The sequence below is a fragment of the Manihot esculenta genome, chromosome 1 (assembly GCF_001659605.2).
Source record: "Manihot esculenta cultivar AM560-2 chromosome 1, M.esculenta_v8, whole genome shotgun sequence".
NCBI lineage: Eukaryota > Viridiplantae > Streptophyta > Magnoliopsida > Malpighiales > Euphorbiaceae > Manihot > Manihot esculenta.
Genome location: NC_035161.2, coordinates 38,791,978 through 38,813,052, shown reverse-complemented (window position 1 = coordinate 38,813,052; position 21,075 = coordinate 38,791,978). Strand labels below are relative to the sequence as shown.

The 21,075-nt window shown below is 36.0% G+C and overlaps 4 protein-coding genes across 7 annotated transcripts; 1 reads left to right on the top strand and 3 right to left on the bottom strand.

The window, feature by feature from the left end:
- Window positions 1-26: 26 nt before the first annotated feature.
- On the bottom strand, window positions 27-6,299 carry LOC110612649 (magnesium/proton exchanger). 4 transcript variants are annotated; one of them, XM_021753444.2, is made up of 11 exons: window positions 6,054-6,206; window positions 5,878-5,955; window positions 5,298-5,764; window positions 4,405-4,580; window positions 4,105-4,223; window positions 3,835-3,995; window positions 2,992-3,116; window positions 1,901-2,117; window positions 1,667-1,796; window positions 655-881; window positions 27-335 (listed from the first exon to the last, which is right to left on the bottom strand). In XM_021753444.2, the coding sequence occupies exons 3-11, from the start codon at window positions 5,692-5,694 to the stop codon at window positions 286-288; spliced, it is 1,602 nt and encodes a 533-aa protein (XP_021609136.1). In that variant the 5' UTR covers window positions 5,695-5,764; window positions 5,878-5,955; window positions 6,054-6,206; the 3' UTR covers window positions 27-285. The 4 variants fall into 4 exon arrangements, with proteins under 4 accessions (XP_021609136.1, XP_021609142.1, XP_021609128.1 ...); XM_021753450.2 differs by having other exon boundaries at window positions 27-364; window positions 6,054-6,205; XM_021753436.2 differs by lacking the exon at window positions 27-335 and adding an exon at window positions 6,220-6,299 and having other exon boundaries at window positions 393-881; window positions 6,054-6,120.
- A 6,454-nt stretch (window positions 6,300-12,753) lies between these two features.
- Window positions 12,754-13,406, bottom strand: LOC110610723 (pentatricopeptide repeat-containing protein At3g62890-like). Its single transcript, XM_021750782.1, has 2 exons — window positions 13,287-13,406; window positions 12,754-13,176 (listed from the first exon to the last, which is right to left on the bottom strand). The coding sequence occupies exons 1-2, from the start codon at window positions 13,404-13,406 to the stop codon at window positions 12,754-12,756; spliced, it is 543 nt and encodes a 180-aa protein (XP_021606474.1).
- Window positions 13,407-14,764: 1,358 nt separating this feature from the next.
- On the bottom strand, window positions 14,765-16,046 carry LOC110612678 (60S ribosomal protein L22-2). Its single transcript, XM_021753457.2, has 2 exons — window positions 15,719-16,046; window positions 14,765-15,117 (listed from the first exon to the last, which is right to left on the bottom strand). The coding sequence occupies exons 1-2, from the start codon at window positions 15,946-15,948 to the stop codon at window positions 14,973-14,975; spliced, it is 375 nt and encodes a 124-aa protein (XP_021609149.1). The 5' UTR covers window positions 15,949-16,046; the 3' UTR covers window positions 14,765-14,972.
- A 603-nt stretch (window positions 16,047-16,649) lies between these two features.
- Window positions 16,650-18,921, top strand: LOC110619074 (outer envelope pore protein 16-4, chloroplastic). The gene is made up of 6 exons (XM_021762334.2): window positions 16,650-16,807; window positions 16,893-16,944; window positions 17,064-17,095; window positions 17,205-17,238; window positions 17,557-17,624; window positions 18,524-18,921. Exons 1-6 carry the CDS (start codon window positions 16,736-16,738, stop codon window positions 18,656-18,658), a joined length of 393 nt encoding a protein of 130 aa, XP_021618026.1. The 5' UTR covers window positions 16,650-16,735; the 3' UTR covers window positions 18,659-18,921.
- Window positions 18,922-21,075: the final 2,154 nt, after the last annotated feature.

Here is a 21,075-nt window from a genome sequence, read left to right as displayed (position 1 = left end):
AGGCTTCTGCGGAAGAAAATGAAAAGAACTGGAATGGGGAAACATTTTATTACTTGGTGAAATTAATGAGTTGGTTGGTCAGTGTCCGTGACTGTACAGGTTTAACAAGCAGCAATTGCATTATACTGTTTCATCATACACAAAGCAGTGTCCTGCTGACAGAGTTGGTCATAAAATATGGGGGTCTTACTGTGCCCTTTGTCCCTGGCTTGTAAATGAATTGAGAGTTCCCGACTTCACCCAATTTTTTCACTCACACACGTAAATGGGTTCCACAGTTTATGCCTAATTGAGGATCCGTGGGCCTTGAAATGGATCTTCCAATGCTCCAAAGTCTGTTCATGTCCAGTGTTTTAGTGACATGCTTCAAAAGTAAAAACAATTCTATCATATTCTGAAAATTCATCCTACGTTAATTTTTCAAATATTTAAAAGTAATACTTATAACAAAGCACAAAAGGGAGTCGTAACAGCCCTTGGAGAGAATGCAACTGATCAATGATACAATTAGTGCTAACTAAAATATGGTATAAGAAATGCAACTGAAAAATAGTTGAAGAATAATTTTAATAAAGAATTCCTATCAAATGAAGCCAGAAACTCTAAGGGAGGACAGCACCACAAAAATAAGCCAAAGCAACATGAAGTACACACATGTTACCCAGGCCCAAATCCTTGGCCCTCCAAGCTCTGCACCCAGTGTCAAACGCCTGTACACAAGCACACCAATACAGCCTACAGAAGTAGCAAAGAAAACAAGCAATGAAAAGCTCAATCCCTCTGCATTCTCAATCCTCAAAGGCTGCCTATACACAAAAAAATTGTAGGTGGTATCTATAAGCCAGGGAACACCGATGCCCACATATATGTTCACTGAATTACTGCATAAGAAAATTAAGGAAATTCAATTTTTAGTGCAGCAAAATTATTGGAGCAAATAAGTAATAAATAAGTAAAAGAACAGCTTAGTAGATGGAAGAGACAAGTCTCGCAAATACAGAATTCCTAAGTCTTAAAAGGGGACCAAACTACCAATTCTTGCATCATCTCAATAGCTCTACTTTCCAAATTCACTAGTACTATGTTTATTTATAATGATTTGAAATGAGATATTTGAAATTTTATTTTAGTTTAAATTGTTAACGAAAGTTGACTCATTGTCTACTTAGATCCATAAACAAATATACATGGTTGAGAACTCATTTATAGTAGATTTCAAATAACACATTTCTAAAGAATCCAACCTCGAAAGATCTTTCCAGGTTTATGAACTTAACCTATTTTATCACTCTGGGTGGATATTATCCCTCACAACCGTTTCACTTCAAATGACATAATTCTTGTAATAAAATTACAGTTTTACACTTGCATGCATTTCCAAATTTTAGTTTCTTGTGGACTAGATGTTTTGATAATCTAATTACTTTGGGAAACAGGGAACAGGTAGTTATCACAATTCAACTTCAATATCTGATATTAAGAACTGCAATCATAACAATTTCTTATCAGCAGGTTTTGATAAGCTCGGTTTAATGCTCAAGTCAATGACATTCCCCAGATTCTTCAGAAAATTTCCTGATGAAAAAATTCAGGTTGACAACTGGTTTACTACCTAACATTATAACCAAGCCCTAGCTAAAGCGCTTTTCTGTAATAATTACCAAACCTGCAAGTGATGTTTGCAATGGCAGAATCTGCTGTTGTTTGGCGTTCAGCAGCAATCTTACTTGCCACCAAGTCTGGCCATGAAGATCCACTAGCTAATGCCGTAAATGCAATGACATAAGCATTTATTCCTGAAAGACAATATAGCAAATGCAATGTGGAGATGTAAAAGGTATCAGGTGGTTACAAGATTAATCATCAACTCTAGAAATGGAAATATGCATTAGAGGGTAACCTGTGACACAGCTTATAAGATCTGTGATCTTTGTTACAATGTAAGCTATCCCGCTGATAAAAATAAGAGAGCAGATAAAAGCAACCCATCCATGAGCAATATGGTAAGGAGGCACAAAAGCAAACAGAAGTCTCCAAGGTGCAAGGAGTATTTCCCAGAAAGTTCTTGCCAGCCGTATATGAATACTGAACATATTTCTTGATTCCAGGCTTTCCAACTGCTTATGGAAATAGAAATTATTCACCAATTTACCAAAAAACAAAACGGGTAATTGTTCTTCAAGAATAAAGAAAGAAAACAACAATAAGAAATTTTTGTATATCAGGAAGATAAAAGATAGTTAAAGTGGCACAAGCTTGTCAGCATAAATCTACTTGATAAATGTAAAGTCAGGAAGAGAATTTAAGGCAGAAGCAGCATTAGACGAGAAAAAAAGGAGAAGCAGATAGAGAGAGTAAGAATGGGTAGTAAGAAAGAGAAACTACAGAGAAAAGAGGATATTATTGAGATACTTCTGGAATGATGTACATTAGAGCCGGAAATCTCTATTTATACAGTGTGCAGCTCTACCTCTTGGCAGTTACAACTGTTGTACTTCTAAGGACTGAACTACTTTTCCCTCTTTTCTCATTTGTTTATTCCTTAACCTTCCTCTTCTATATGTAACAATAACACAGATGGAATAAATGAGGAACTATGGGTTTCATATCACTTTAAATAATTTGCATGAGCTGTGAAAACCTTAACTGAGAAACCTAGATGTTGACACTTTTAAAAACAAAAAAGTAAAAAATGATGCTTTTGCATTTTAAGCAATCAAAGGACGATTCTCCAACTAATCTGAGTTAACAAGCATATAAAAAATACAATCGAAATATTTTGATTTATAAGCATGTGGTGCATCAGTCCTTGAGCACTCCTGCCAATAAATTTTCTAGCCTATTACATATTTTGGGGTGAGTTTATGTCCAAAGAGAAAGAGCAAGACTTAAATCTCCTAGCAAAATTTTCCCCATAAAGGAATTTTTCGGTATTAATATTTGTGAAGTTCTCTACAACTCAATATATACGATCAAATTTATGCTACCAACCGTAATTGCATCCAAAAATTGTCTTTTCCAAAGAGCAGCCACATTGAAATCTTGCTCACTGTGAAAGTTTTTGTCAGAGAATTCAACTGCATCATCTGTTTCAGGAACTTTATGATATACTTGATCTGCAAAGTAAATGTTTTAGATAGAAATCAGACTTAGCATACCATTTTCAATATTTTCATTCATATCCCTATACTGGTCTTCCTACCATGGTTCACATGCTAATAAAGTAAAGGCCATACTTGTCTTCCTACCAAGGTTCATATGCTAACAAAGTAAATAATGAAACACAACTCAAGACACAAAGAATTGCTAAAAGATCTTTGCAACTAAAGATAGATAGAGAAAGAAACCCCTCTTACCTTATCCCCTCAAATAAATTCCACATTAAATTCAAATTTTCCAATATTTTCAGAAAATAACTCAGGATTAGAAGTACATGAATTTGTTGCAAAACCTACATAAGAAAGTAAACTCTCACTGTCAGACATGTGAGAGTGAGAGAGCAATAATGGCTCTAGAAAACTTAGTGTGATTGGTTTTGCTTTTACATATAGCTAATACATTTCTCTCATAATTACACTTGCTTTAGTTTTCCGTTCTTTGCATTGTCCCAACACCTGATGGTGATTTGAAGGTGAAATCCTTACAAAAGATAATATATAAATTGACTCCAACTTGCAGTGTTAACCAGCCATCCACTCACATAAGTCATGCCATCATGTGACCGTTAAGGTTAGGCCTATTTTGTGAGTTTTTATGAACCCTTTAATATTTCAGAAATATAAAAGTTATCAAAGTTAAGTTCCTCTAATTAAACATGCAGCAATACAAGAGTACCTGTCTCAACATTTGAATGGATGGAGAATATATCAACAACGTTCCTGCTTTCATCTTTGTCAACTTGAAGGATCTCGGAGTATTCTTCATAATCAATGGGCTGATGTTTACTTGAGGTGATCTCTTCTGGTACCCACTCCTTTGGCCTCTCAGTTCTTCCACTTTGGATTTCAAATAGCAAGAGAAACAAAACAGTTGAGAATGAAATTGAAACAAAATTTTCTAGATTTGGCTCAAAACTAAAAGGACAGGTAAGGAAGAGGAAAATACAGTGGAAGAGATAAGTAAGACCAACGCTTATCTTGAGCATAAGCATGTATTAGCAGCAAACCATATTGCAATACAGTTACCAAGGCCTCCCATAGTGTAATAACATTGGGAGTCCATACCTGCAAAATAAGTAAATAGCATAGAACATCATCACTGAGCAGCCACCTCACACATGGCAACAATGTGGCAAAGCAAACTTCCAATGCATTCAAATACTAATTCCAAAACTATTGGGAAAAAGAGAGAGAGCACACGAAGAAAGGATATATATTCACAGAATAGGACATTGAACTAAGTTACCTCTAAAATTATGTACAGCCAAATATAAGCCCAGAAAGACCAAAAGAGCTCCACAATCCAAACACCTAAATCAGCTATCTTTTTCAGTTCTCCAGCTTTGGGAGCAACCACACAAACAGCATGGATGGGAAACAGATCAAATGCAGCAGAACCAACAAGTGTTCCAGGACCCAATCCTATAGATTAAGTTTTACAGAAAATTCATTCAGATGTCCACAAAATTCAAACTAACTTTATAAAGATGTCATGATGAAAACAGAGAAAACCTGTACATGTATCAGGTAAAACAATTAAAAATAAGAGATAATGTATCATAGTTGATTTATTTTTTATTATTAACATGTCAATCATCTACAAGCATGCATAATGCACATATAACAGGGAGAAAGATCAACACTTCAATGCCATAGAAGGACTTAGTAGCTTCATCTAAAATAAACAGAATGTAGCTGACGGTTCTATTTTAAAACTACGACTAATTTTTCTCTTCCCAGATTGAAGGGATCTTTAACAGCAAGCAAACTATGTAATTACCCCATGTCCAAACTAATATAGATGATGCAAACAAAAGGAAAGTTAGCTAGGTAATTTCTCAAACAAAAATGGATATTTGATTAATGTTCTTATATTTGAGATCATTAAATCATTAAATTGTGAAATCTAAAGATTATTCAACAATTTAAATCTATCACTGCATAGTCCTCTTAACTTTAAACCCTTAAGAAAATTATTTGGTTCCACCCCCGACAAAAAAATAGTGGCCTTTTATGCATATTATTGTAGGGAACCCCAAAGCAAGGGCTCAATTACCAATGATTATTGGCGAAAAGAAGCAGGCAGCTGTAAGTTTAAACAAATAGAATGATTTTAAAAAACTGAAAGTGATTGCAGACCTCCAGCATACAGATTCCCAATGTTCCTTATGGCATCAATAGTTGCTAATGATATCTGAGGGAAACTAGTTCCAAATGCCAGCAAGGAAATATCTGCAATTGCATAATTCCACACCTTCTCATATCTGATAACTTCAGTATTAGTATCAGGATCTACCTCCACTATCTTTCGCGAATGCTTCACCACATTCTCCATAGACCGGAAGAACCGAGCAGTTATAGCTGATAATCCAAAGAAGCAATAAGCTAGGGCAAGAAAATACAAGAAGGTCCTGAACCCATTATCCAGGGCTGTTTCACCATGGAAAAGCAAGTAGCTTTCACATCTTTCACGCCCCAGAATATTGAGAAGCCCGAATTTGCTCCCAGCGCTTTGATTTTGCGTCTCCAAGGCCATCTGAATAGCCTTGAAGTCGCAATTCGCGCCCGACGAATCAGTAGTAGTTCTTACAGAACAGTAACAATATCTGTTAGACGATACAACGGAAGGTTAGAGCTAAGTGAACCATTCAGTAGTAGCATTAGAACTTTGTCAACATGTTACTTCCATTGTAACTTGCTCTCCCAAAGTAATATATACCTCAATCCAATTCGAAATTTAAGGCGAAGCTATCTATCTGTGTAATACAATCGCAGCACAATTCATAAAATTCAGGACCTGATAAAACAAAAAAAAAAAAAAGGAATTAAGCTTTTATCGAAAATATAAAATAACAAAACCGAGCAAATGAACTCGCCGGAGCTCCGGTGGAGTACCGCATGTGTGTTTCACTTTTCTCTGAGCTCGGGGAAATACGAGGAGATCGGATTTGTATGCGTTGGACTGAAATGTGAATGTAAGAAAATTGTCAGATGCAATTATAAAGGCGTCGATGGTACAGGAGAAAATATAATAAGATGAGGAACGTGTTAAATTTAATACATGTAGAAGACGAAATCCAGATTAGAGCTCAGTGGTCCGGATTTAACTACTAGTGATCGAGATTAGTCTCTTAAACAATCACGTTACGTTCATTAATAAAATAAAACTGGCGATTAGGACTCCCCAACCCTAAATGGAAACAAACTAATCACGTGGGATCCACCCGGAAATAAACAAATCTACAGAAATAATCAAATATTAATTTGTATATGAATGTTTGACATTTGTAATCGAAATTACAAATGTGTGCCTCATTTGCTTTAAGCAGATAAGTGTATTTTATTGGACAGCTCCTTTCAGCAATAATTCAACTTGAGGGTATAGATTTGGACACATGGGATTATTGCACTAAACATATGATTAAGTGTCTATTTGGATAAAGTATAGTTGTAGCGTATATGATTTAAATTTTTTTTTTTGAATAAAACTTAATGAAGTTTCAAAAATCATCACCTCAAAAATATAATTAGAAAGTGAGGAAAAGATTTCAACCAGATCCAGAATACTATGATTAGATCAAATAAGCACATGAATTACACCATTAGTAGACTTACGAATAAAATTAATAGAAATAGAAATCATTTCTGAAATAAGAGATTTATAATAAAAAACAAGACTATTAAATGATGATAAATCCTGATAATTGAGATCAGTTATAATTCGAACAAAAAATTGAGCGTCTGACTCTATAGTAACAGAGGACCAATCACTATTTTTGAGCCAGCTTAAAACTTCCCTAAAAGTCATGGTCTCAGCTGTAAAAACATTAAAATTACTAAGAATTCATTATTGACGTGCTGTAATAAACTCATCATTCCATCCCTTAAGACAAAATCCACTCCCATAGTCTGATGTAGGAATAATGTAGTATCAACATTTAACTTAAAACATCAACTACCGATTGCATCTACCAATTAAATCAAATATCACTAAAACAAGTCATTTCCTGATTATTTTGATAGTGAATAACAAAAGTTAGATTAATCACTTTAAAATTTTAAAATTTTATATACTTTAATGATAATATATAAAAAAATACGATCCTTGAAATTGTGATACATATACATATGAATCGAAAGACTTTTTATCTAGTCGGATTAAACAGTAAGAAGTCTAACCTATTGAGTACAAAGAATCAGATCAGCAACACCCCTGAGTTTACTAAAACCTAGAACGGACAGACCGATCTTCTCAAATACCGAATAGGACGAGCAGGTCTCCTAAAAAATCCATACTACAATAAGGCTTTGAATGTCGATGTGGCCGACCTCAGTGATCGGAAGGAGTTCATTTGTATGTAGATCGGATGAACCAGGCATGATTTGATGAAGTCAGGGCAAAAATGCTAATCTCCTACAAGCTGGTCGCCTCATTGGTACAACACAGGGATCATAAGTGCATATGCAGAGGGTATGAATCGACCAGCTTCGTATTTATTGTTTTATAACTCATCATTAATGTACTGTCTGACACACCTGTATAAAAGTATCCCTGCCCCATCAGAAGGGACACGGCACTAGGGGTATCAACTTTATTCAGAGTTATTTATACACCGAACTAACCCTAAAAAATAGATCTCTCCTCTAGGAAAGGACCTATCTCTCTCTCTCTCACCGTCACACAGAGAGAACACAAAACTACTATTCTTTTCTCTTCTCTCTTTTACTTCTCTTAACTCCATTACGTTCCTAAATCTGACTTGAACGTCAAAGGGTTTTCACCGAAAACTTCCCCGGTGGACCCTTGACCGTGTTCTTCATCTTACAGGTCCCCTTCCTCAAAGCCAAGCATAGAGGGATTCAACAGACCAATCACAGATGGATGATCAACCCAGCAAATCAGACCTCTGCTTAGGTGTGTTCATCTAGACGCTCCGCCAGATCTTAGCATCATCAAGACTATCTTATTGTTGGAGTTTCCAAACAAAACGCATTGAGATCCACATGGCAAATCAAGAAAAGCTAATAGCCAAACAACCAAAAAGGACTAGAGGGAAGAGAGACGGAGACAATACCTAAGAATCGCTAACGACATCTAAAAACCACACGATGAAAGTCAGAAAAAGGCTGACGCCGATGTGAGAAGGGAATGCGACACAAGAGCAATCTGTTCAGCATGAAAGAGAGGTGACATGCGCAAGTTAACCAAACTATACAGTTATCTATTTAATTCAAAGTATTTTTGCCATCATGACCCGCTTCAAACAGTAGTCCTTTTGAATATATGCTTGGACATGATAGTATTTTAAAAATAGTTTAAAAAAACTTTCATCGGTGATTAATATTGGTATAAATTCCTTAAAAAGGGATTATTTGCTCAAGCATGCTATTATGGGAATTAAAAACTGTAGAATGATTTATACATTAAAAACATTATTTATTAGATTCTTTAGAATTATATGAGATGATAGAGTTGGAAAAAATTAATATTTTGCATTTAATTGAAATATGAAGCTAAATATCTTGTTATTCAAATTAACAACGAGTATTCTTATTACATATACTCTGTATAAACTTTTATTTTGCATATAAATTTTAAAGTAAGAATAAGGTTAAAAAGCCTAAAAGCCCCAGCCATAAAACCAGAAGACCTCAATGAAGTGGGTGACCAGTCACAAAAATAGACTGTTGGCACTACAAAACCAGATGAGGAAATGAAGACCACAATAAGGTGGGTGACCGGTCTCGGAAATGACTGTCGACACCATAAAACCTCAATGAGGAAATAAAAATCTCAATCAGGGGGGTGACCGGTCTCGGAAATAGAATATTGGCACTATAAAATCGATTGAGAAAATGAAGACCTCTAGGTGATCGATATCGGAAATAGACTGCCGAAACTACAAAACTGATTGAGGAAATGAAGACGCCAATAAGGTAGATGACTGGTCTCGAAAATAGATCGCCGATACCAAAAAGCCGAATTGAGAAAACAAAGAAGTCCAATAAGGTAGTTGACTGGTCTCAGAAATTGACATTTGGCACCAAAAGGCTGAGTTGAGGAAAAAGAAGTCCGGAAGCAGACCAGTGAGCCAAAGAGCTCGGACGACAAAGAGCAAAAGCGTTCGGATGAGATTCAGTGCCAAGTATCAGAAGGTCCCCTTCAAAAGTAGCATGGATTGACAATACAAAATGATAAGGTGAAGTATACCATGATCCTGTCTATTACTCTTTTTGTTTATATAAATTTTAAAACATAGTTATTTCGCCAGGCCATCATGGCTAAAACAAGTCGCAAATAGCCTGCCGACCTAACAAGATATTAAGATTTCGTACAAATGACAGGGCTGAGCATGCCCCATAAGAAATACAAGAAAAAGTCTAAAATGTTTGGACTAAGGTTTGGAGCAAAAAGTCCAGAATTTCCTTAAGAGCAAAAAGTTCTGTTGAAAATCAGGGCTAAAGAGCCGGAAAGCTTTTAAGGGCAAATAGCCCGTAATGAAGAATTAGAGTTTGAGCCCCAAAATGCTTAAGAGCATATAGCCTAGAGGAGTAAAAAGTTCGGAAGATGCTTGAGGGCAAATAGCCCAAAAAGTAAATAAAGACAAAAAATAGACTGAAAAGTGCTTGAGGGCAAAAATATTTGAAAGTTACAGAGAGTCAAAGAGTTCAAAAGAAAGAATTAGTGCTAAAAAGTCTGAAGTATTATATAGAGAGTCAAAAGAGCTCGAATGAAAAATTAAGACTAAAGAGCCCGAAAAAGAGCTAAAATGCTCGTAAAATTAGTCGAGGCTAAAGAATCCAGAATGATATAGAAAATTAAAAAGTTCAGACGAACGTTCAGGGCTAGAGAGCCTAGCAAAGAGCCAAACCATTCGTGAAACCAATAAGCAGAAACGCTTATTAAAAGACTTAGGGCTTAAAGCCTAGAAGATACCTCAGAATAAAATGCTCAGAAGAAGACCTAAAATGGCAGACCATTAAAGTCAGGTCGGAAAGGCGAGGCTGGAACAGTAGAGTACCTAAGTCAGACATTCCAAAAGAAAAAACTACCAAGGTTAGACTTTCCATGAAGAAAACCACCAAAATCAGATATCTCAAATGGAAGATTATCAAGATATAAAATTTGCTCTCTTGGTTCGGTCTATGTTAAGTTGACCAATTCCATTGATCGCACTTCTCTTTGAAATTCATAAGCATCTATTAAATGAACAGGTGATGTCGAATTAGCAGGTCAGGTTCCCTTCTTCGATGGTCATAAATAACCATCGGAGAAGCAAAAGGGCAACTGATAACGTATAAAAAATAGGACTACCTAAGATCGTGACACATGTAGATGTGAATTGAAAGTCTTTCCATCTAGTCGAATCAGGTAGTAAGAAGCCTAACCTACTGAGTATAAAGAATTAGACCAGCAACACCCTTGAGTTTACCAAAACCTAGAATGGATAGACCAACCTCCTCAAAGACCGGAGAGGACGGGCATGCCTCCTCAAAAGCCCATACTACAATAAGGCTTTGAAGGCCAATGTGGCCGACCTCAGTGACCAGAAGGAATTTATTTCTATGTAGGTCGGATGAATCATGCACGACTTGATGAAGTCAGGGTAAAGATGCTAACCTCCCTTGAGCTGGTCACCTACTTGGTACAGCACATGGATCATAAGTACGCATGCAATGGGTACGAACCGGTTTTCTTTGTATTTAGTGTCCTATATCCCATCATTAATATACTGTCTGATACACATGTACAAAAGCATCTATGCCCCGTTAGAAGGGGACATGACATCAGAGGCATCATCTTTATTTAAATGTATTTATACAATGAACTAATCCTAAAAAAGGGATATCTCATTATCTATAAAAAGATATATCTCTCTAGTCGCTACATAGAGAACCTGAAATCATTATTCTATTTTTTTCTTTGTTTTATTTCTCTTTAACTCTATTAAGTTCTCAGATCTAACTTGAGTATCAGAGGGTTTCCACCGAAAACTTTCCCTGTGGACCTTTGACCGTATTCTTCATTTTACAGATCCACTTTCTCAAAATCAAGTATGGAGTGATTCAATAAACCAATTACAGATAGATAATCAACCCAGTGAATCAGACCTCTTTTTAAGTGTCCTCATCTAAACGCACTTAACAATCCTTGCACTTATAATTCCCAGTAAACATAGATTTAGAAATGAAATTTGTTATGTAGTTGTCGTACTTATTGGGTTCTTCAATTTATTGATTCTAAGCTTATAGTGGAGTTTTTTTTTTCTAAAAGAAAAAAAGTTATAGTGGATTTATTGTTTGGGTTTATGAATTGAACGAGGTTGACGAAAATTGAGACAAATAAAGATTTGCAGGAGGTATTGTATATTTTTGTTTTGTCCGATGGCTTCAGAGCTTTGTAATTCTTTATATCAGTTCAGGAAAAACAATGATTGTTGAAGGCCAAAAGAAAAGGTATTTTAATATTTTCTTATTTAATAAAAGCAATTAAGTTTAATTAAGATAAATAAATTATTTTATTAATTAAAAGAAGTACATAGTTGGAAAACAAAAGGATTAATTTGTAATTTTTGAACACTTAAAAGCAATGTCAGATGTAAAACGTCCCTCTCCAAATAAACTATAAGTTGTATGGCAAAAAATAAAAAGTAAACTCTAAATTGGGAGACTAAATTCAATTTTACACCTTCGTTGTCAGTTATTGATCGTATTCGTCTCGTCTGGTTGTCTTTTCGGCTTGCGAAATGGTAGATATTTTCTTTGAAAAATAGCAAGATGATTTAAATGGAAATCACGTGCAACGAGCACTTACTAAATATATGGGCTGAGCTTGAAAATATTTTGAGGCCTGCCATTTATATAAATTAATTAGCTGAATTCTGTAATACACCGACTATCTTCATACGTGAAAACTTTTTACATCCACTTCGTTTATACAGTCAAATCAATAAAATTAGTTGATACTTTTAATTTTAAAAATTTATAATAGTTAATTTAAAATATATTTTAGATTATCATACTTTTTCATCTATTAATGTTAAATAATTTAAAGTCTAATAAAAATATATATAAAAATTTAAAATTAATGATACATTAAAATTCTCAAAATTATAGATAATTTAAGTTAAAAAAAAATCTCTAAAACGATTGCTATCGCGGGACAAAGATAATAATTAGCCGAAACTTGGGAGTTCTAGAAATATAAGTTAGTGGTTTTGATATGCTGTTCTCTGTATGAGAAGCTCCCTTTCTTGGTTTGGATTTTGGAAGATATTTCTAGCAGATGAACACCCTCACAGGCGACGTTTCCTGCCCCTGCACACGAGGTCAGGTTACTCTTTCAAATCAGGTCTTACCCGGTTCGTTTATGGTTTGGTAAGGCAAAGAGAATTCTGTATTTTCTGGGCTCTTTTTGGGTCTTGGTAGCTCTTATTATTGGGCTCGACTTTATGTGTAAATCTCTTTAGCTGAGCCAAGTTTTTGATGCGTTTGGACTAAGCTGTATATATATATATATATATATTTTTTTTTTTATCTTAATGCCCATCTGTAAGTCGACTTTCTGGAGGAGGGAATCATCTCCAACTAAGACTCATAGGGCCACCTCTTGCCTTAGCCAAACTGCAACCATGTACTTTCTTGATCCCTTGTCAGATCTCTCTCCGTTCCATTTACCCATTTTTGCATGGAAATTCGATAGAACATTGGCACTACTATTGGTGGGTTCCCAAAACGGTTTCTTGATTGCAGTCTCACATATTTTAATGTTTCCATAGATCCTCGAACCACACAATAGATGGATCAACACAAGCACGTCTGGCTGCTCGCATGGATTTATCATATCCCAAGCCTCTTCCATGAGACCACTACTATCATAAAGGTCGACCACGCAACCACATTCCTCACTCATCCTCCTTAAGTATTCTTTCCCTCGACCAACCAAACCTCCATGCTCGCAGGCGCAAAGAACACCCGGGAATGCAACAGCATCAGGACTCAACCCATAATTAACTATCTTGGGAAATAATTGAAGGCCTTAATTACCATGACCATGCATTGCCAAGCCAGAAATCCTGGCACTCCAAGCCTGGATACGAAATTGGGAGGTGTGGATATCTTAAGTACTTGACGGAATGAGGATTCAAGAGAAGTTGGGCGAGTACTTGTTTGTATTCCTGATTCGAAGTGGGATGAGGAATTGAAAAACTGGAGACGGAAATCGGGCTTCTCACCATTATCGCGCATGCGGAGGTAAATGGATGTTGAGGGATGTGTGAAGACTGTCTTGGACTCTCGAGTGTGGCAGCTTATGACGGTGTTTCATGCGACAGATACAAGGGTCAAGGGGTTGGATGCGAAAGCGAAGAATTGGGTTCATGGAGGATATGAGCTTTGCGGGGGCTCACATTGCTGCAGGATGGCAGGATATGTTCAACTTGAAGCTTTTTTTTTCTTTTTATGGCGAATAGATAAAGGATATTTCATTAGTATCAAGATAGCAGTGCAAGGTCTTAAATAAAGACGGCCAACATCAAGCCCAAGACCAACAAGCAGGTTCTAAATTAGCAGGTCTCTAATTCTTAAATTTTACCTCAAGAACACTGTCTTTTCAGACTGGTAAATATTTGGACCCATTCAAAAGATGTCATAAGAGAAAACATTGAATTTTGGACAAGTTTAACTGTTTTAAGTTAGAATTGTGTATTTATTTATTTACCTTATTATGATTAGGTTCAGTTTTATTACTACGAATCCGAGATCTGAGATTATAAAGAGGGAGTGGGGGTGTTAAATTTTATACACAAGGACCCAAGTTAGAAATTGAAATATGAATATTTAAAAATATATACATATGAAAAATAAAACATGTTAATGATCAATAATGTGAACATCAAGTATTGAACATCACCCAACAAAATAGAGATCCATCTCACAATTTTCAGCGAGGAACCAACCCTCTCATAATTTTCTGCGAGAAACCAACCCGAAGATCTCAATCTAGCTCCAGGGTATCGATAGAGGCTCACAACTTTTCATAACCAAACTTCCACTTCAAATTAATGATCAATTCAGCAAGGATCCTACTTTAAAAGCATGACCTTCAGAAATCAGACTGGTTAACAAAGCTGTTTTGTCGAGTGTGCACGCAAAAGTGTGTAAAGAATCTAAACAACATGGAGAATAGGAGAGGAGCAAATCTCCAAACATGCAACCGCATGCATCACAGTCTCGTCAAAAGGTTTAGTTTAGCACATCTGCTCCTCTGCTGCCTGGTAATCCTAATATATATCTAATTACAGTACACATCACTGCTGTGATAGCACCTATTCATCAAAATCAATGATTCGACCCAAAAAAAAAAATCAGGAAGAAAATGATTACATATAAAAAAATAATAATAACAAAAAAAATAAATAAAAACTTGTTGGAAACAAGGACAAATTATATAACTGAACCTCTTTTTTCTTTTCTTTTCTCCTTGTGAAAAGAAACACTGAGCATCAAATTGGTAGCAAATAACATAAGGCACAAGCTACAACAAAGAACAGACCATGACCAGAGTCCATATATGCAAAAAGAAGAAAATCTAGAGACAGCATCTCTACCACCAAACTGGAGCACGAAATCTGCATTGTATTAATAGCATCGAATACATGAAAAGAAGGTATCTAATTATAAGTAGCAAAAATCTCAACAAATTCAGAAAGGATGAAAAACAATCCCAACAGGTCTTAAAGATCCAACAGCTGAAATAGATAATGAGGCTCTAAGAAAGACAAACTAAAACATATGAAAAACTGAATTGGGTGTTCAATCTTCCTCCTCTCCCTCATTCTCGGCAATGTTGAAGTACCGAAGTTCATAGACATTCCTGTCTTTGTTGGAAGCAATCACCCGAAGCCAATCCCGGACATTGTGTTTCTTCAAGTACTTTTTTGTCAAGTACTTAAGGTACCTAACAGAATACAAAAAAAGCAATGGATGGCGAGTAAAGTTTTAGTGAAAATAATATGAATATGCAGATAACTAAATGCTATGCAGGTATAAATGCGACCTGCTTTTTGAAACTTTAGTAGATGGAATGAAAGGACAAACAAATGCATTGGCTTTATACTATACACTGCACAACCAAGGTAGCTATCATTTGTCAAGATGCAAACTACAATATCAAATTGTAATGAAAAAGAATTTCAATTCTTGCGCAGAGGCATAAAGTGCTCAATTTTAACAGACAAACAAGGAATTTTAAATGTAAGGGAAGGATCCTAATATTCATCTTTGACAAAGTTCCATATCACAACCACCAAACTCATAGTACTAATAAATTCTGAAATACGCATAACAGATCAAAATCCATATGATATCAAGGCGCTGTAAACCTAGTTCGAATATCAGATTCCATTTCCAGTACACATATCCAGTTCACCTGAACACCAAATAAACTACCATTTTTTTCCTCAGGGCTCTACTAAGATGGCTTACACTCTTAAAGAAGCCCATTGATAGAAATAATCTAAGCACGAATATTGAATAAAGAACAAAATCAATTGGATTACCTTTTAGAGAAGTTGCTGTCAGAGGTAACGGTGATCTTAGTCTTGTCACGAGTAACGGTGACGGTGTCACCGAGAGCACCGGCCTTGCCACCAACCTTGATCCTCTCCTGCAGGAACTTTTCCAGTGAAGCGATGTCCATGATTTTATCCTCCACTGGCTTCGCGCAGTCGATCACGAAGGAAGCTCCCTTCTTCTTCCCCTTAGCTCCAGCTGCCGCCCCGCGACTCATCTTGCCGTTTCTGCTCCGCTACTCACAATATGGATTAGATAAGGAGAACAGAGCTTTGAGAAGAAGTGGCAGCGCCGTGTGAGAAAAATATATGATGAGGGGCATGGCTGAATGCTGAGGGGATCTAGGGTTTTTGATGGTCACAACGTCGTCGTTCCATGCTGTTCATACTGAGCATTTATACGATGTCGTTTAAATGAGTCCTTAAAAATGACACTAAATAACTAAAATTTAACTATTTAGTGCGCATTCTTTGAAAAACACAATTACATCCTTATATATATTTTATTTAATTGCATTATTCAATTTTTCTGTTACAAAAATTTAAATTATTTTATTTCAAAGAGACACTGTTGATCTCCCTTTTTTCAATTCCTAGTTATCTCCAGTGATCTGGCTGAATTTTCTATTTCTTGAATGTTTTGGCTGAGTTAGTGGCGACAGGCAGCACAAAGAGATAGCTGAGTTATTGGGTTATTTGTTCAGGTGACCTATTCGGTTTTTGTTAGACATATTTTTTTGGGCCTTGAGCCCTTTCTTGTATGAGCTGGGTTTGATCTCAAATAGTTTATTGTAATGGCCTGAGCTAAGTTGCATCCCATTGCCTTCTAACTATGGCTTTAATGAATTTATTTTATCTTTGATAATAATAATAAATAAATAAATAACTCAGCTGTGCGTCAATAGTCATTGCCAGCGATTTAATTAGTAAAACAACGTCGTTTTGGCCCGTTATCATTGATTTTTCATAATAACCCTGGAACTGCGAAGAAGCCGGAAATTAGGGATGGAAGAGGATCTCAACGGCGTCGTTCCATGCTCTTCCCTCGCCGTTGATTCCATTCTCCGAGTAGGAACGGTAACGGAAAAGGATTCTAGTCTTTTCCATAATCAAAGATTAGCACTATCTTTGACGCTCAAAATATAAAAATTGCTCATTTCAGGCAGGGGGAATCTGGGGCTCATGCATAGGTCCGTATGAGGCACGCAAAAGAGGTAAGTTCTTGAAGCTATCTCCTCAACAATTTGCGGCTATCAATTACCATCAATTCCTCCATTGGTAGATACAAAGTGATCGATCAATCCATTTTGTTTTTCATCTGTGTATTGTACAGGATTGTCTGGCGCAGCTCGTGCTTCCTTCGTGGTATGATTTTGCAGTTCAGATGTTTACACAATCTCTGATTTTGATGTTTGTTGTTGTAAGGTCTGGACCATCAACTATCTTTTTGTTTTTTCATTAATTTGATATGCAGGCAAAGTCAATCGGAAAATTCAGCTTTCAATGTGGTAATCCGATGAATTTCTAGTTTTGCTGTGGTGAATTTAGTAGCTTTAGCATTACGCTTGATAATATATAGGTGTGAAATTATTACATATAGTGGCAGCATTATGTGCTCCCAAGTCATTTCAAGCTTGATTTTGATTTGTTTTGGTCTAGTAAGTATAAGAGAGTGATTCCATATTTCTCGCAAGTGGCAAGCATTCATATGTGCTCATAAGTCATAAACATCAATGTCAAGTTCTCAACCTTAATGTTTGCTGTTTTCAGGTTGTAAATTTTTTCATTCTCACTTATCTGAATCTCTATCACCTGTTCTTATTCAGGGCTTGTTGCTGGAGTCTTTACTTTTACCCATTGTGGAATTCAAAGATATAGGAAAAAGAACGATTGGGTTAGTTATATTCTATCTTTGTGTTTTTTCCTTTTTGGTTGTAGGTGAACAGAATTCAAGCTTATTAGTTTGACAATCTTAAGTCTAAGTTGTTGAACTGCCTCATCTTGCTCACATGAGCATCAAATTATTGGTGAACCTTGCCCTATTTATGAAAATATGATTCAATATACAAAGAAAAAGAAAAGATGAAAAATGGATGATCCTGTTAAGGTTCATTTGAACATGTATGCATTTGAAATGAAACTGAGTATAATTTGTATCATAAACTCCAACATTAATGTCAAATTTACTCTTGCATCTCAAATCCTCGCGTATCTAAACAAACTCTAAGATAATTCTATGCAGTGCTTAGCAAATTTGTTGCAACAGGAAATCACTTGGCAATAAACTTTTACTTTTTTTTTTAATCTGTCTCTGATCTAAGCACTATAAGAACCAGGCACACAACTTTCATTAGTTGATAGGATTATAAGAGCTTCAAAGTCATCAGATGTGCATAAGCTGGAATTATCACAAGGTAGCTTGTTTAAAACAAATTCTGTCCTCCTAAAAAGAAAAAACTAATGTCTTTTCACAAGATGAGCAACTGGAGCATCATAACTATAGTATAGTCTTTCACCTCTTTGGTCCATACATGGTTGTATGAGAATAATATACAGTTTTGTGGATTTAATTATGCGCATTTTGACTTCAAGCAGAGACCTATGCATGTCTCACTTCATTGGATGTTTAGAATAGGAGTATATATTGGTTCTTCAATTTATGGAATGACGTATATTATTAGTTTTATTAATTGTATAGAAAATGGGAAAATGCTCACTTATAAAATGCTATAGTCCCTTGTAGTTGGTTTGAAGACTATTGATGACTGTCATCAAAGCTTTTTCTTCTTACAGGTGAATTCTGTAATTGCGGGTGCTGTGGCAGGGGCAGCTGTTGCTGCTGGGACACGAAGTTGGCCACAGGTTGTTTGGATGGCTGGTCTGGTTTCTGCCTTCAGTGCTGCTGCTGACTACTCCAAAACATTTTAAAATGTGAAAAAACATTTCTGGTGCTGGAAAACTAGCTATGAAGAAAGGAGGGAGGTGATCTCAGCATTGTGTGCAACATACAAAAATCAGTAATCTTCAATTCATACCTGTTGTTTGATTTTTCAGTTAACTCCATAAGCATTGTTATCTGATATATTTCATGTTGAATTTAGAATAGGTTGATTTACTTCCAAATTTAATTTACTCAACAAAGCTGGAGAAATTGTTTCTGATTTAATCATAATCGGTTTATTCACCATAAATTCTTGTGCTTTGAAGTATTATATTTTCTATTATATCTGTTGCATCTTCCTCTACTTTCTCTTATTTTCACCTCCAAACCTTTTCTTGAGTATCTTAAAGATACGATTCCTTTTTAGTAAGAGCTCCTATTTAATATCGCTTAAACTTAACCTGGAATTCTCTTTTATTATTGTTTTCCTGAATTACTTCTTCAAGGACATACATATACTTAAAATTTTCGTTTCTGTTCTGCCGCTCTGCATTTGCATATACTCAAAGCCTTTATGTTCTTCGATTAACACAGAGTTATCGCTTTCTTGGTGAAATACCTCTGATTTTTCTCATGCAGCCTCTGGTCAATCAATTTTGATATATCATGAAATTTATTTTATTTTATCTCATTTTTTGAAAAGAAATTTAATGATAGCTGAGGGTATCTTTCGGCTTCTGTGCTTGATTTGCTGCTGTCACGTTCAGGAGACAAAAATTTTTTAAAAAAACACCTTTCGCCAAAAAGCAACTGCTCATAGGGCTGAGCAGAATTCGGTTTAAACCGAAATAACCGACCGAACCGAACCGATTTGAAATTTTGGTTCGGTTTTATTTTTTTTTCGGTTCGGTTCGGTTTGAAATTTTAAAAAAATCGGTGATTTCGGTTCGGTTCGGTTTTAGACGTAAAAATTTCGATTAGACCGAACCGAACCGAAATCACTTATACTACGTCGTTTGAGTAGTTTCCTAATTCCCTATTTCCCTTCCCTTCCCTTCCTTTGCCTAAATTTAAAACAAATTTCTCTCTCCGTGCGTGCATCTCTATCTCTGTGCTCACCCACCCCTAAACCTAACGCCCTCACCTCTCAACGTGCCTCGCCTCTGAGTTCCATCCAAGTTCCAGCGGCAGTTCCACCATCCACCGTCCACCGTCCACCGTCCAGCCTCCGGTCTCTTTCTGAGTAGTAGAGCCACGCACGCATCTCGTCGCGAGATTCTCGCGCATGTGATGTGCCTCCACTCTCCTCTCGACTGGACTGATTCACCATCGTCGATCTTCACCGATCTTTAGTCTCTCTTTCCACGCAATCATCGGCGTCGGCCGTTGCTCTCTATTGGCTCTCCACGCATCATCGGGCAGTCGGCAATTTGGTCGTGCTTATTCCACAGCCCTCAGTCCTCTCCGAGTCTCTGTGTCGCGCTTCCAGCCTTGAGCCTTTCACAGTTCGTGGACCAGACTCCGGGACCAAGAGTGCCACTCGCGCCTCCAGCCCTCGGTTGTGTCGGACATGGTTGCCTGCCAGTGCCACGGCGTGCTGTTGAACTTGAGTCAACCGTAGAAGCTAAGTAAATATTTGTGATTTGCTGTTGATTGTTGAATTTATGTACTCTTGGTTGAATTTGTGTACTATTGATTGTTGAATTTGTGTTATTGATTGTTCAAGTGTGTGCTCTGCTCTTGATTGTTGATGTAAACTCATGGCCGTGAAGTATTCTATTCTAGATTATGTTAACTGTTATTATTTTTTTTTTAAAAATCGGTTCAATCGATTGAACCGACCGAACCGAACCGAACCGAATCAAATCGGTTCGATTCGGTTATCCCTCTTATTCGGTTCGGTTCGATTTATGTAAAATACTGCAATTCGGTTTTCGGTTATTTCGGTTCGGTTCGGTTTTGAACCGAACCGACCGAATGCTCAGCCCTAACTGCTCATATGAAATCGCTTGAAAACGAGAGAGCCGTGGCTGTGGATTTGAATGCATGGGTTTCTCATAAATGATGAAAATCGACTTTTATATCTTCTGATTTATGCAAAATATGAATTAAACATTTATTTTTTAAATCTTTCATTACGATGGTTTTATTTTATCAATAAAAAAAAAAAAAAACATTAATGCAAGTTTTAGAGTCTTTTTCGCTAAGCTTATAACTTATAAACTATTCTTTTATTTATAATAATGTAATAATTTAAAATTTATAATTAAATTATTAAAATTTTTTTATTCAAATTTTTTTTTTTAAAAAAATGAAATTGGAGATGGAAGAGTAGAGTATGAAATTTATTCAATATATTTATCATCATACTAAATCTATCTTTATTCAAAATTTTAGATTACAATTTATATTTTAATTAATGAAAAACTTCTTATATTCTTTTTATTCAATTTTATAATGTGTT